Here is a 15173-nt window from a genome sequence, read left to right as displayed (position 1 = left end):
GAACATTCTCATCTTTTCTCATGAGATTAGAAAATGTTAATACATTCCTCTGCATCTTTAACACTTTCTTTCCATTATTGTTACACAATTGTTCAAATATTGACCACTAAATAATGATCACAATCAGCTAGCTCACACGGTTCAGCTAGCTCACACTGCATATTTATTATATGAACATTCTCATCTTTTTTTTTTAGTCAACACACTTTTACTTTCATTCACTATACACATATTATTTAACAATTTCAAGACTGCTTACAGGCAGTCTATTAATCACAATGCTGTAGGGGAGGCCAACTATCTCACACTATCTGATTATTGTATTATCCATGTCTTTATTGTCTCATAAGTACACAGCATAACGTGAGCCCACTTTGAACATTATGTGTTTTATATTTAGTATATTTTTTATCACATTACTGAATATATTCCCACAATGATTATGAGAGTAACACTTAGGGAGAGGCCCATGTACGATTAATCTATTGGGCACCTATATCAATACATGCCTGTCAAGTGTTATGTGGGGGCGGATTCCTTCCATGACAACAGCACACATAAGGCTCTGATTGGTGGATGGTTATCCACCCATCCACATATGACCTATGAGAGGAGCTCATTACCTAGAGCGTAACTATATCATCAGGTTTGTTCTGATGGCTACTAAATATATTAGTTGAAATAAATAGAGCCATTGTATCGTATTTTAATATCAAATAAAAAAGTTATATAACATATAACATCTATTGCTACATAGCTATCAATACAGGGCCAATAATAATTAATACATATGAAAAAAACGTGCAGTCACTGCACTATTCATAATCAAGCAGCTGGGCTGCATACATACCAGCGTCTCCCCACAGGGCCTGTCATTTGCAAGCTGAAAAGCAAGGTCAGTGTTATAGTTTGCTTGGTCTCATCATGCTTTGGATCTCTATTAGGATTTTTTACTATGTTTTTAAATATATTGTATTTATTCATTGTTCTAACATCAAGCATACTATGAGCTTCTAGTGATGTTATGTTACATCACACTTTGGTCTTGTGTATTTATACTTGTATTTATTTTTATATATTCACTTCTATGTATATATTTACCTTTATCATGTACAAAAATATTTGTTTGATTTGCTCTCAGAATAGCACTGGTAGTGGGGCTCTGCACAACTACCAAATGTTATTTATTTATTTATGTCATCTCTGAATAATAATGTGCATTTAAATGGGACTGCAGTGAATGGATTGTTTACAAAGGTTACCATACCAACTAATTATACACAGTTGTGACTAATGAATTGTCTTAATTGTTGCACCTATCAGATTGTGTTCTCATTATGCATATCCTGTTAAATATCAAGTGTATTTTCATTATGAAATAATGAAATTTTTTAGCCTGAGGAAACAGCTCTTAGTCAGCTGAGAAATGTGTCGCTTTTTATTAAAGTTTTATACATTATAATACACTTGCTTGCTCTTTGGTGTATTTTTTGTGAGTACATAATTGGGCTGTGCTGCTATTAGCCACCTGAGGAAGACCAGGAGCTGCTGGGAGTTTTCCAGTCTGCTGGGCGACTGTTAGGTCCCAGGCTGATGTTAATGCACCTGGAGGTGCATTGAATCTTGTAAGTTTATCCTTTACTTACTTGTCTCTCTGTCTTAACAATACTGGGCTATGTGCATATACTTTGTGTCCACATAGGATATCTACTATCAATCCCCTCAGGGACATCTTCTGGGTATCCACTTCAATCCCACAGTGAGCTGGACCACTGCGAGGCTCCGGCATGCCTCAATAGCACCACAGGGTGCACTTCTCTTGTGAGTATACATCTGGATTTGTGTTTATTGGAGCCACTTATATTTGCATTACTAGGCCATGTCGGCGCCTCTGTTTTTTCTTTTTTTCCGTTATCTAACATCATAGGAAGACCATCCTAAAAACCGAGAGCTGCCACACTTTTTTGGACTATTGTACATTGGAACTTGTTTTCCACATATCTCCTATGGACATTGTTTGGTAGATATAGTGCTTATAGAGTTGTATATCCATTTTTTTCTTTTTCCTTTCACACTACTATTTTTTTGTCATTTGTGTTTGGAGGCACCCCCTAAGGGTGTGGTTTTTGCTGGGTTATACCACACTCTCAACATCAATGGATAGAAGAAGAGAGGAGAGAGGAAAATATGGGTAGAAAGAGAGAGAGGTGGATAGTAGAAGAGATAGGTGGATAGAAAGAGAGAGAGATATTAATTTAAGGAGAGAGGAAGAGATGGATAAAGAGAAAGAGATGGATAGAAAGGGAGAGAGAGATGGATAGAAGGAGAGAGGAAGAGATGGATAAATAGAGAGAGATGGGTAGAAGAAGAGATAGAAGGAAAGAGGGAGCGATGGATAGAAGAGAGAGAGATGGGTAGAAGAAGAGAGAGAGAAGGAGAGAGGGAGAGATGGATAGAAGGAGAGAGGAAGAGATGGATAGAAAGAAGGAGAGAGGAAGATATGGATAGAAAGAGAGAGAGATAAAAGAAGAGAGAGAGATGGTGAGAGGAAGAGATGGATAGGAGAGAGGAAGAGATGGATAGAAGGAGAGAGGAAGAGATGGATAAAGAGAGAGAGATGGATAGAAGGGGAGAGAGAGAAGGAGAGGGAGAGTTGGATAGAAGAAGAAATGACTAGAAGGAGAGAGGAAGAGATAGATAGAAAGAGAGAGGGATGAATAGAAAGAGAGAGAGAGATGGATAGAAGGAGAGAGGCAGAGATGGATAGAAAGACAGGGATGGATAGAAGGAGAGAGAGAGATTGATAGGAGGAGAGAAAAAGAGCTGGATAGAAGGGGAGAGGAAGAGATGGATAGAAGGGGGAGGAAGAGATGGATAGAAAGAGAGAGGGATGGATAGAGAGAGAGAGTTGGATAGAAGGAGAGAGGAAGAGATGGATAAAGAGAGAGATGGAAAAAAGGAGAAAGGAAGAGAGGGATAGAAGGAGAGAGGAAGAGATGGATAGAAGGGGAGAGGAAGAGATGGATAAAGAGAGAGAGAGATGGATAGAAGAACAGAGGAAGAGAGGGATAGAAGGAGAGAGGAAGAGATGGATAGAAAGAGAGAGAAAGATGGAGAGAGGAAGAGATGGATAGGAGGAGAGAGGAAGAGATGGATAGGAGGAGAGAGGAAGAGATGGATAGAAAGAGAGAGGAAGAGATGGATAGAAAGAGAGAGGAAGAGATGGATAGAAGGAGAGAGGAAGAGAGGGATAAAGAGAGAGATGGATAGAAGGAGAGAGGAAGAGATGGATAGAAGGAGAGAGGAAGATATTGATAGAAAAAGAGAGAGGAAGAGATGGATAGAAGGAAAGAGGAAGAGATGGATAGAAAGAGAGGGATGGATAGGAGGAGAGAGAGATGGATAGAACGAGAGAGGAAGAGATGGATAGAAAGAGAGAGATATGGATAGAAATAGAGAGAGGGATGGATAGAAAGAGAGAGAGAGAGAGAGAGATGGATAGAAGGAGAGAGGAAGAGATGGATAGAAGGAGAGAGGAAGAGATGGATAGAAGGAGAGAGGAAGAGATGGATAGAAGGAGAGAGGAAGAGATGGATAGAAGGAGAGAGAAAGAGATGGATAGAGAGAGAGAGAGAAAGAGATGGATAGAAAGAGAGAGAGAGATGGATAAAAAAGAGAGAGAGAGAGATGCATAAAAAAGAGAGATGGATAGAAGGAGAGAGGAAGAGATGGATAGAAGGGGAGAGGAAGAGATGGATAGAAAGAGAGAGAGGGATGGATAAAGAGAGAGAGATGGATAGAAGGAGAGGAAGAGATGGATAGAAGGGGAGAGGAAGAGATGGATAGAAAGAGAGAGAGATGGATAGAAGGAGAGAGGAAGAGATGGATAGAAGGGGAGAGGAAGATATGGATAGAAAGAGAGAGAGGGGTGGATAGAAAGAGAGAGAGAGATGGATAGAAGGAGAGAGGAAGAGATGAATAAAGAGGAAGAGATGGATAGAAAGAGAGAGAGCTGGATAGAAGAAGAGAGAGGTGGATAGAAGGAGAGAGGAAGAGATTGATAAATAGAGAGAGATGGATAGAATGAGAGAGAGAAAAGGAGAGAAAAAGAGATGGATAGAGAGGAGAGAGGAAGATATGGATAGAAAGAGAGAGATAGATAAAAGAAGAGAGAGAGATGGAGAGGGAGAGAGGAAGAGATGGATAGAGAGAAGGAGAGAGGAAGATATGAATAGAAAGAAAGAGAGAGAGATAAAAGAAGAGAGAGAGATGGAGAGAGGAAGCGATGGATAGAAGGAAAGAGGAAGAGATGTATAGAAGGAGAGAGGAAGAGATGGATAGAAGGAGAGAGGAAGAGATGGATAGAAGGAGAGAGGAAGAGATGGATAGGAGAGAGGAAGAGATGGATAGAAGGATAGAGGAAGAGATGGATAGAAAGAGCGGAAGAGATGGATAGAAAGAGAGAGGAAGAGATGGGTAGGAGAGAGGAAGAGATGGATAAAGGGAGAGAGATGGATAGAAAGAGAGAGGAAGAGATGGGTAGGAGAGAGGAAGAGATGGATAAAGGGAGAGAGATGGATAGAAGGAGAGAGGAAGAGATGGATAGAAGGAGAGAGAAAGAGATGGATAGAAAGAGCTATATAAAAGACAAAACAAAGGGGCGCCTCATGTGTAGTATCATCAAATAAGAATGAAGCCACAGAAAAATGCCAAATGGGTACTCCCAAGGCTCTGGAGCACACCTATGTGCTTGTAGGGACAGGCTGCAGATTTTATCAGGTGTGAGAGCTCACCCACAGAGGATATCAGTCATTAACTGTAGTAGGAAAATAAAACACAGGAAAAGCACCAAATTGTGCAGATCCCAAAGGATATGGTGTTTGACTTAGCACAAAGAAAGATTGGGTACTCACATATTAGATGAGCACACTTATGTGCTAGTAGGAGCAAGCTGGCATATTATGGTAAGGTGTGTCAGCTCACCACCAAGGGACTTTTCCTTAGTATGCAATATCCAAAAGTGGCAGACTTCAGTGTTTTAGGTTCCACTCCAAGCAGGTGCAGGCACGTAAAATCACTCACAAGAGTATTTTTTAAAAATTAAAAAGTTCTATTTATTACAAAATTATTTTTAATAAATAGAACTTTTTAATTTTTAAGAGATGAAGAGATGGACAGAAAGAGAGAGAGGGATGGATATGAGGAAAGAGAGAGATGGATAGAAAGAGAGCGAAAGAGATGGATAGAAAGAGAGAGGAAGAGATGGATAAAGAGAGAGAGATGGATAGAAGGAGAGAGGAAGAGATGGATAGAAGGAGAGAGGAAGAGATGGATAGAAAGAGAGAGAGGAAGAGATGGATAGAAGGAGAGAGGAAGAGATGGATAGAAGGAGAGAGGAAGAGATTGATAGAAGGAGAGAGGAAGAGATGGATAGAAGGAGAGAGGAAGAGATGGATAGAAGGAGAGAGGAAGAGATGGATAGAAGGAGAGAGGAAGAGATGGATAGAATGAGAGAGGAAGAGATGGATAGAAGGAGAGAGGAAGAGATGGATAGAAGGAGAGAGGAAGAGATGGATAGAAGGAGAGAGGAAGAGATGGATAGAAGGAGAGAGCAAGAGATGGATAGAATGAGAGAGGAAGAGATGGATAGAAAGAGAGAGAGGAAGAGATGGACAGAAATAGAAAGAGGGATGGATAGAAAGAAAGAGAGAGAGGGATGGATAGAAAGAGAGAGAGGGATGGATAGAAAGAGAGAGAGATGGATAGTAGGAGAGAGAAAGAGATGGATAAAAAGAGAGAGAGGGGTGGATAGAAGGAGAGATGAAGACATGAATAGAAGGGCAGAGGAAGACATGGATAGAAGGGGAGAGGAAGAGATGGATAGAAGGGGAGAGGAAGAGATGGATAGAAGGGGAGAGGAAGAGATGGATAGAAGGGGAGAGGAAGAGATGGATAGAAAGAGAGAGAGGAATGGATAGAGAGAGAGAGATGGATAGAAGGAGAGAGGAAGAGATGGATAGAAAGAGAGAGAGAGAGGGATGGATAGAAAGAGAGAGAGGGATGGATGGATAGAAAGAGAGAGAGGAATTGATAGGAGGAGATAGAGAGATGGATAGAAGGAGAGAGGAAGAGATGGATAGAGAGAGAGGGATGGATAGAAAGAGCGAGATGGATGGATAGAAGAAGAGAGGAAGAGATGGATAGAAAGAGAGAGAGGAATTGATAGAAGGAGCGAGAGATGGATAGGAGAGAGGAAAAGATGAATAGAAAGACAGATGGATAGAAGAAGAGATAATAGGAGAAAGGGATGTATAGGAGAAAAAGAGATGGACTGAAGGAGAGATAAATAGAAGGAAAGTGAGAGAGAGAAGGATAGAAGGAGAGAGATGAGGACTAAAGATGAAGCAAGTATAATATGGCAGTTGTCTAAGTTAAATTTGTACTGTAATTTCCTTTTAATTTGTTCCCAATGATCCATTTTATCTGTTGGAGACAGAGTGAATTAAATGGTTTACAAATACCCCTTACCTTTATTTTGCTATTTGAAATAGCGGCATTTGCCTGTTCAAACACCCACTTATAGTGAACATTTCAATATTGTAACACTGGTTATAAAAAAAAAAAAAAAAAAAAGAAGCTATGTGATCAAGAGTCAGCAGCATAAATCAACCACCCAGTGAGCATGGTAGAGAGAGCGCGATGCAATTTGAAATGGTGTTCTTTCTGAATACAATGAACTCTTACCAGCTGCTTGCCTGAGTAAACCGTCCCCTAATCATATGCATGCTTCATTTATTTTATCTTTTGGTAACTTAAAGGGACTTGAAACCCAAAATGTGTATTTTATGAGTCACATAGAGCATACCATTTTAAGCAACTTTTTAATTTACTACCATTATCATTCTCTTGGTATCCTTTGTTTCAGGAGCAGCATTGCACTACTGGAAGCTAGCTGAACACATTGGTAAGCCAATGATAAGATGTACACATATTCACCCACCAATCAGCAGCTAGCTCCCAGCTCCTGAGCCTACCTAGATATTCTTTTCAACAAAATATACAAAGAGAATGAAGCAAGTTAGTTAATAGAAGTAAATTGGAAAGTTGTTTAAAATTATTTGTTCTGTCTGAATTGTGAAAGGTTTTATTGGGGTTTCATGTCCTCTTAAATAAAGCACAAATGCCTATATGAATATTTCTTACCAACCTGTACATACAGACAATATTTATTCAGTTGTACTAATTTGCAACAAAAAAAAAACAGTTAAGGCTTATGCTTTATTGTAAACTTGTTATTCTCAGAGAGATAGCAAGTAACAGGATATAAACAGGATCTCGGAGACAGTTGAGGCATGGAGACTGCAAAGCAAAGAAACAGTAGGGAATTTCAGCCTGGGTAAGGTAGAGGAACTATAGCAAGAGGAGAGAGACAGCCAGAGTAAGGAGGAGAGAGACAGCCAGGGTAAGGAGGAGAGAGACAGCCAGGGTAAGGAGGAGAGAGACAGACAGGGTAAGGAGGAGAGAGACAGACAGGGTAAGGAGGAGAGAGACAGACAGGGTAAGGAGGAGAGAGACAGACAGGGTAAGGAGGAGAGAGACAGACAGTGTAAGGAGAAGAGAGACAGGCAGTGTAAGGAGGAGAGAGAGAGAAAGTGCAGGGAGAAGAGAGACAGCCAGGGTAAGGAGGAGAGAGACAGCCAGGGTATGGAGAAGAGAGACAGGCAGTGTAAGGAGGAGAGAGACAGAAAGTGCAGGGAGAAGAGAGACAGCCAGGGTAAGGAGGAGAGAGACAGCCAGGGTATGGAGAAGAGAGACAGCCAGGGTAAGGAGGAGAGAGACAGACAGTATAAGGAGGCGATAGACAGTCACGGTAAGGAGGAGATAGACAGTCAGGGTAAGGAGGAGAGAGACAGAAAGTGCAAGGAGGAGAGAGACAGCCAGTGCCAGGAGAAGAGAGACAGAAAGTGCAAGAAAGAGAGAGAAAACCAGTGCAAGAAGGAGAGAGACAGAAAGTACAGGGAGAAGAGAGACAGACAGTGCAAGGAGGAGAGAGAAAGACAGCATAAGGAGGAGAGAGACAGCCAGTGCAAGGAGAAGAGAGACAGCCAGCGCAAGGAGAAGAGAGACAGCCAGCGCAAGGAGAAGAGAGACAGCCAGCGCAAGGAGAAGAGAGACAGCCAGCGCAAGGAGAAGAGAGACAGCCAGCGCAAGGAGAAGAGAGGCAGCCAGCGCAAGGAGAAGAGAGACAGCCAGCGCAAGGAGAAGAGAGACAGCCAGCGCAAGGAGAAGAGAGACAGCCAGCGCAAGGAGAAGAGAGACAGCCAGCGCAAGGAGAAGAGAGGCAGCCAGCGCAAGGAGAAGAGAGACAGCCAGCGCAAGGAGAAGAGAGGCAGCCAGCGCAAGGAGAAGAGAGGCAGCCAGCGCAAGGAGAAGAGAGGCAGCCAGCGCAAGGAGAAGAGAGGCAGCCAGCGCAAGGAGAAGAGAGGCAGCCAGCGCAAGGAGAAGAGAGGCAGCCAGCGCAAGGAGAAGAGAGACAGCCAGCGCAAGGAGAAGAGAGACAGCCAGTGCAAGGAGAAGAGAGACAGCCAGCGCAAGGAGAAGAGAGACAGCCAGCGCAAGGAGAAGAGAGACAGCCAGCGCAAAGAGAAGAGAAACAGCCAGCGCAAAGAGAAGAGAAACAGTCAGCGCAAAGAGTAGAGATTCAGTCAAAGCAAGGAGGAGAGAGACAGTCAGTGCAATGAGAAGAAAGACAGAAAGAAGGGTAAATTCAGCCAGGGCAAGATGGGAGCACAAAGGAGAGACAGCAAAGGCAAGGGTGGAGTCATTCAGGGCAAGATGAGGAGACAGAGGCCTAGATTTAGAGTTCTGCGGCCAAAGGGGTGCGATAGCTACTCGTGCTTTTTTTCCCCCGCACCTTTTAAATACCGCTGGTATTTAGAGTTCACAGAATGGCTGGGTTTTCAGTGCTTTAGGCTCCAAAAAGGGAGCGTAGAGCATAATTTAACGCCACTGCAACTCTCGATACCAGCGGTGCTTACGGACGCGGCCAGCTTCAAAAACGTGCTCATGCACGATTCCCCCATAGAAAACAATGGGGCTGTTTGAGCTGAAAAAAAAACTAACACCTGCAAAAAAGCAGCGTTCAGCTCCTAATGCAGCCCCATTGTTTTCTATGGGGAAACATTTCCTACGTCTGCACCTAACACTCTAACATGTACCCCGAGTCTAAACACCCCTAACCTTACACTTATTAACCCCTATTCTGCCGCCCCCGCTATCGCTGACACCTGCATATTTTTTTAACCCCTAATCTGCCGCTCCGTAAACCGCCGCTACTTACATTATCCCTATGTACCCCTAATCTGCTGCCCCTAACACTGCCGACCCCTATATTATATTAATTAACCCCTAATCTGCCCCCCACAATGTCGCCTCCACCTGCCTACACTTATTAACCCCTAATCTGCTGAGCGGACCGCACTGCTACTATAATAAAGTTATTAACCCCTAATCTGCCTCACTCCCGCCTCAATAACCCTATAATAAATAGTATTAACCCCTAATCTGCCCTCCCTAACATTGCCGACACCTAACTTCAATTATTAACCCCTAATCTGCCGACCGAATCTCGCCGCTACTGTAATAAATGGATTAACCCCTAAAGCTAAGTCTAACCCTAACACTAACACCCCCCTAAGTTAAATATAATTTAAATCTAACAAAATAAATTAACTCTTATTAAATAAATTATTCCTATTTAAAGCTAAATACTTACCTGTAAAATAAACCCTAATATAGCTACAATATAAATTATAATTATATTATAGCTATTTTAGGATTTATATTTATTTTACAGGTAACTTTGTATTTATTTTAACCAGGTACAATAGCTATTAAATAGTTAAGAACTATTTAATAGCTAAAATAGTTAAAATAATTACAAAATCACCTGTAAAATAAATCCTTACCTAAGTTACAATTAAACCTAACACTACACTATCAATAAATTAATTAAATACAATACCTACAATTATCTACAATTAAACCTAACACTACACTATCAATAAATTAATTAAATAAAATACCTACAATTATCTACAATTAAACCTAACACTACACTATCAATAAATTAATTAAATACAATATCTACAAATAAATACAATGAAATAAACTAACTTAAGTACAAAAAATAAAACAGAACTAAGTTACAAAAAATAAAAAAATATTTACAAACATTAGAAAAATATTACAACAATTTTAAACTAATTACACCTACTCTAAGCCCCCTAATAAAATAACAAAGACCCCCAAAATAAAAAAAATGCCCTACCCTATTCTAAATTAAAAAAGTTCAAAGCTCTTTTACCTTACCAGCCCTGAACAGGGCCCTTTGCGGGGCATGCCCCAAAGAATTCAGCTCTTTTGCCTGTAAAAAAAACACATACAATACCCCCCCAACATTACAACCCACCACCCACATACCCCTAATCTAACCCAAACCCCCCTTAAATAAACCTAACACTAAGCCCCTGAAGATCTTCCTACCTTATCTTCACCATACCAGGTTCACCGATCCGTCCTCGGAAGTCTTGATCCAAGCCTCGGAAGTGTTGATCCGAGCCCAAGCGGGGGGCTGAAGAGTGACGTCCATCCTCGGGCTGAAGTCTGGATCCAAGCGGCGGCTGAAGAAATCCATCATCAGGCTGAAGTCAGAAGTCCATCATCGGGATGAAGTCTTCTATCAAGCCGCATCTTCAATCTTCTTTCTTCTGGAGCGGAGCGGAGCCATCTTCTTTCCAACCGACGCGGATCCAACCTCTTCAACCGACGCCTACTCGCCGAATGACGGTTCCTTTAAATGACGTCATCCAAGATGGCGTCCCTCGAATTCCGATCGGAATTAAGGTAGGAATATTCTGATTGGCTGATGGAATCAGCCAATCAGAATCAAGTTCAATCCGATTGGCTGATCCAATCAGCCAATCAGATTGAGCTTGCATTCTATTGGCTGATCGGACGTCATTTAAAGGAACCGTCATTCGGCGAGTAGGCGTTGGTTGAAGAGGTTGGATCCGCGTTGGTTGGAAAGAAGATGGCTCCGCTCCACTCCAGAAGAAAGAAGATTGAAGATGCGGCTTGATAGAAGACTTCATCCCGATGATGGACTTCCGACTTCAGCCCGATGATGGATTTCTTCCACCGCCGCTTGGATCCAGACTTCAGCCCGAGGATGGACGTCACTCTTCAGCCCCCCGCTTGGGCTTGGATCAACACTTCCGAGGCTTGGATCAAGACTTCCGAGGACGGATCGGTGAACCTGGTATGGTGAAGATAAGGTAGGAAGATCTTCAGGGGCTTAGTGTTAGGTTTATTTAAGGGGGGTTTGGGTTAGATTAGGGGTATGTGGGTGGTGGGTTGTAATGTTGGGGGGGGTATTGTATGTGTTTTTTTTACAGGCAAAAGAGCTGAATTCTTTGGGACATGCCCCGCAAAGGGCCCTGTTCAGGGCTGGTAAGGTAAAAGAGCTTTGAACTTTTTTAATTTAGAATAGGGTAGGGCATTTTTTTATTTTGGGGGGCTTTGTTATTTTATTAGGGGGCTTAGAGTAGGTGTAATTAGTTTAAAATTGTTGTAATATTTTTCTAATGTTTGTAAATATTTTTTTATTTTTTGTAACTTAGTTCTTTTTTATTTTTTGTACTTTAGTTAGTTTATTTCATTGTATTTATTTGTAGATATTGTATTTAATTAATTTATTGATAGTGTAGTGTTAGGTTTAATTGTAGATAATTGTAGGTATTTTATTTAATTAATTTATTGATAGTGTAGTGTTAGGTTTAATTGTAGATAATTGTTGGTATTGTATTTAATTAATATATTGATAGTGTAGTGTTAGGTTTAATTGTAACTTAGGTTAGGATTTATTTTACAGGTGATTTTGTAATTATTTTAACTATTTTAGCTATTAAATAGTTCTTAACTATTTAATAGCTATTGTACCTGGTTAAAATAAATACAAAGTTACCTGTAAAATAAATATAAATCCTAAAATAGCTATAATATAATTATAATTTATATTGTAGCTATATTAGGGTTTATTTTACAGGTAAGTATTTAGCTTTAAATAGGAATAATTTATTTAATAAGAGTTAATTTATTTCGTTAGATTTAAATTATATTTATTTTAGAGTGGTGTTAGTGTTAGGGTTAGACTTAGCTTTACGGTTTAATCCATTTATTACAGTAGCGGCGAGATTTGGTCGGTAGATTAGGGGTTAATAATTGAAGTTAGGTGTCGGCGATGTTAGGGAGGGCAGATTAGGGGTTAATACTATTTATTATAGGGTTATTGAGGCGGGAGTGAGGCGGATTAGGGGTTAATAACTTTATTATAGTAGCGGTGCAGTCCGTTCGGCAGATTATGGGTTAATAAGTGTAGGCAGGTGGAGGCGACGTTGAGGGGGGCAGATTAGGGGTTAATAAATATAATATAGGGGTCGGCGGTGTTAGGGGCAGCAGATTAGGGGTTCATAGGGATAATGTAGGTGGCAGCGGTGTGCGGTCGGCAGATTAGGGGTTAAAAAATTTTAATAGAGTGGCGGCGATGTGGGGGGACCTCGGTTTAGGGGTACATAGGTAGTTTATTGGTGTTAGTGTACTTTAGAGCACAGTAGTTAAGAGCTTTATGAACCGGCTGGAGTTTTGTCGTTAGATTAATAACGCTCACTTCAGCCACGACTCTAAATACCAGTGTTAGAAAGATCCTATTGAAAAGATAGGATACGCAATTGATGTTAGGGGATCTGCGGTATGGAAAAGTTGTGGCTGTAAAGTGAGCGTTAGACCCTTTAATGACTGGCTCCAAATACCAGAGAGCGGTAAAAACCAGCGTTAGGAGCCTCTAACGCTTGTTTTGACGGCTACCGCCCAACTCTAAATCTAGGCCAGAGAGAGCAAGAAGGGGATAGTAAGCCATGGCAAGCGAGGAGAAAGAGAGACAGGACAAGGGGCTTAGAGACAGCCAGGGCAAAGAAAGAGTTAGCCAGGATAAGAACCAGAGCGACAACCAGGTTAAAGAGGGAAGTAACACCTAGGACAGCAAGGACAATGAAACCAGGACACAGAAGAGAAAGGAAGGTGATGGAAGAGGGAAAATCAGAGCAAGAAGTAAAGAGACAACCAGGGCAACAGTCACATACTATATTCTCTATACTTCTTCTATAGCTATGACACTGGCATCTTATCACTCTTGTGTTACCGTTGGTCCAGCAAGTGCCAGCAGCTGTTTGGCTTCTTCCCAAGCATCAGCAGGCAGGAAACGGCATCTCTTCTTACACCCAGAGGGCTCTGGTATGTCCGGACTAGTGAATGGGTCCTCAAGCTGAACACTGACCCCATTTTGGTCCTCCTTCTCCATTGTAGACCACTTGCTATTCTGTCAAAGTCCCAAGCGGAGTGAAACTGTGCACTTTTATCAGACAAGGCCTTGATTCCAGTTGTTTGCTATTTCAGTGCAGTCAGAGGTCACGGCATGATCATCTGCAAAATTTGGAAGCTTTTAATACTGTTGAGAAACTCTAGGTCCAGATGGAGAAATATTGTTTAAATAATATATTGTATAATGAGTTTCAAAATATCCTTTATATTATATTGTTAGACATTTGATTGAATCTGCAGTAATTGTGTATTATTTTATTAGACAAATAATCTCACCAGATGCACAATCCCTTGAAAGACAGGAATATGAGAACTTAACCAAATTAGTTGCAATCTGGTAAAATATTCATATATAAAAAAGACACAAATACTGTACATAATATAAAACCGCACGTGCAATAAGTGTGTTTATATAGATAGATATATGGAAGATTATCACTATAGTTGACAAGGTAATTTATAAAAGTTACTAGTCCGTAGAGAAGAAGTTACATACTTACTTACATATAAGGTTTAGAGAAATATTACAGGCATAAAACCATTTATTCAAACTGCTTGGGAGCGGAAAAGGATTGGATTTTGGAATAGTTTGGATATTGAAATATTTATATCTGTAAAATGGGACAGTTTGGAGAGGGGATGGGACCGAGGGTCCAATTTATCAAGCTCCGTATGGAGCTTAATGCCTCTGTTTCCGCCCAAGCCTTCAGGCTGTTACCTGCTCCATAACTTGTCCGCCTGCTCTGAGGCCGCAAACAGAAATGAACCCGATCGAATACGATCGGGTTGATTGACACCCCTTGCTAGCTGTCGATTGACTGCGAATCTGCAGGTAGCGGCATTGAACCAGCAGTTCACAAGAACTACTGGTTCAATGATAAATGCTGACAGCGTATGCTTTTGGCATTTATCAATGTGCAGCGGATATGATACGCTACATGGTATCATGTCGCACTATGATAAATCTACCCCAAGTGTAAACAACAATATCTTATGTTATTTAGGTAATATTAACATGTTATAATACAGCTTATACATGTAACCTAAAGCTAGTTTTATATATCATGTTTAGTATACATAGTACTGCACTATAATCAGAAAGGTAATAGTTGTAGTTTTAATTAAATTATTATTTATATTTTAGAACTCAACAAAAAAAAACAAAGACACAGACAGAGAGGATTGTGACTTACAAGCAGGAAAAATAGTAAGTTTTGATAAGAACATTTTTTTACACACACACTACTCACATACACTACACTACACACACACTACTCACATACACTACACTACACACACACTACTCACATACACTACACTACACACACACTACTCACATACACTACACTACACACACACTACTCACATACACTACACACACACACTACTCACATACACTACACACACTACTCACATACACTACACTACACACAGACACTACTCACATACATTACACAAACACACTGCACACATATATTCGGGTATTGACAGATCAAAATTAAATCTAGGAGACAGTGACACACCATTGTTTAGAAGCCAGTTAAGGTACTTGTGTAAGCTATATGCAAAACAATCAGAATTAGATTCTATGAGCTGTGGCATTTTCTTTCTCTCTCTTATTGTTTTGCAAAGCTGTTAGCTGTAAAACTTTGAGTATAAGACGGCTATCAACACCATCTACTGTAGTTCATTTTGAATGTATTTAGTTCTCCATAATGGACAGAAACGTTTTCCCT

General features: G+C 40.7%; 1 protein-coding gene across 2 annotated transcripts in view; it reads right to left on the bottom strand.

Annotated features, from left to right (window-relative positions):
- Window positions 1-15173, bottom strand: part of LOC128642788 (multidrug and toxin extrusion protein 1-like) — a 676487-nt gene that overhangs the window by 566591 nt on the left and 94723 nt on the right. For both annotated transcript variants that reach the window (XM_053695585.1, XM_053695586.1), the window contains exon 2: window positions 13259-13539. In XM_053695585.1, the coding sequence (XP_053551560.1) occupies window positions 13259-13417 (159 nt within the window). In that variant the 5' untranslated portion in view covers window positions 13418-13539. The remainder of the gene's footprint in view (window positions 1-13258; window positions 13540-15173) is intronic.

This window comes from Bombina bombina, chromosome 12, assembly GCF_027579735.1.
Source record: "Bombina bombina isolate aBomBom1 chromosome 12, aBomBom1.pri, whole genome shotgun sequence".
NCBI classification, from domain to species: domain Eukaryota; kingdom Metazoa; phylum Chordata; class Amphibia; order Anura; family Bombinatoridae; genus Bombina; species Bombina bombina.
This window is presented reverse-complemented; position numbering and strand designations above follow the sequence as displayed.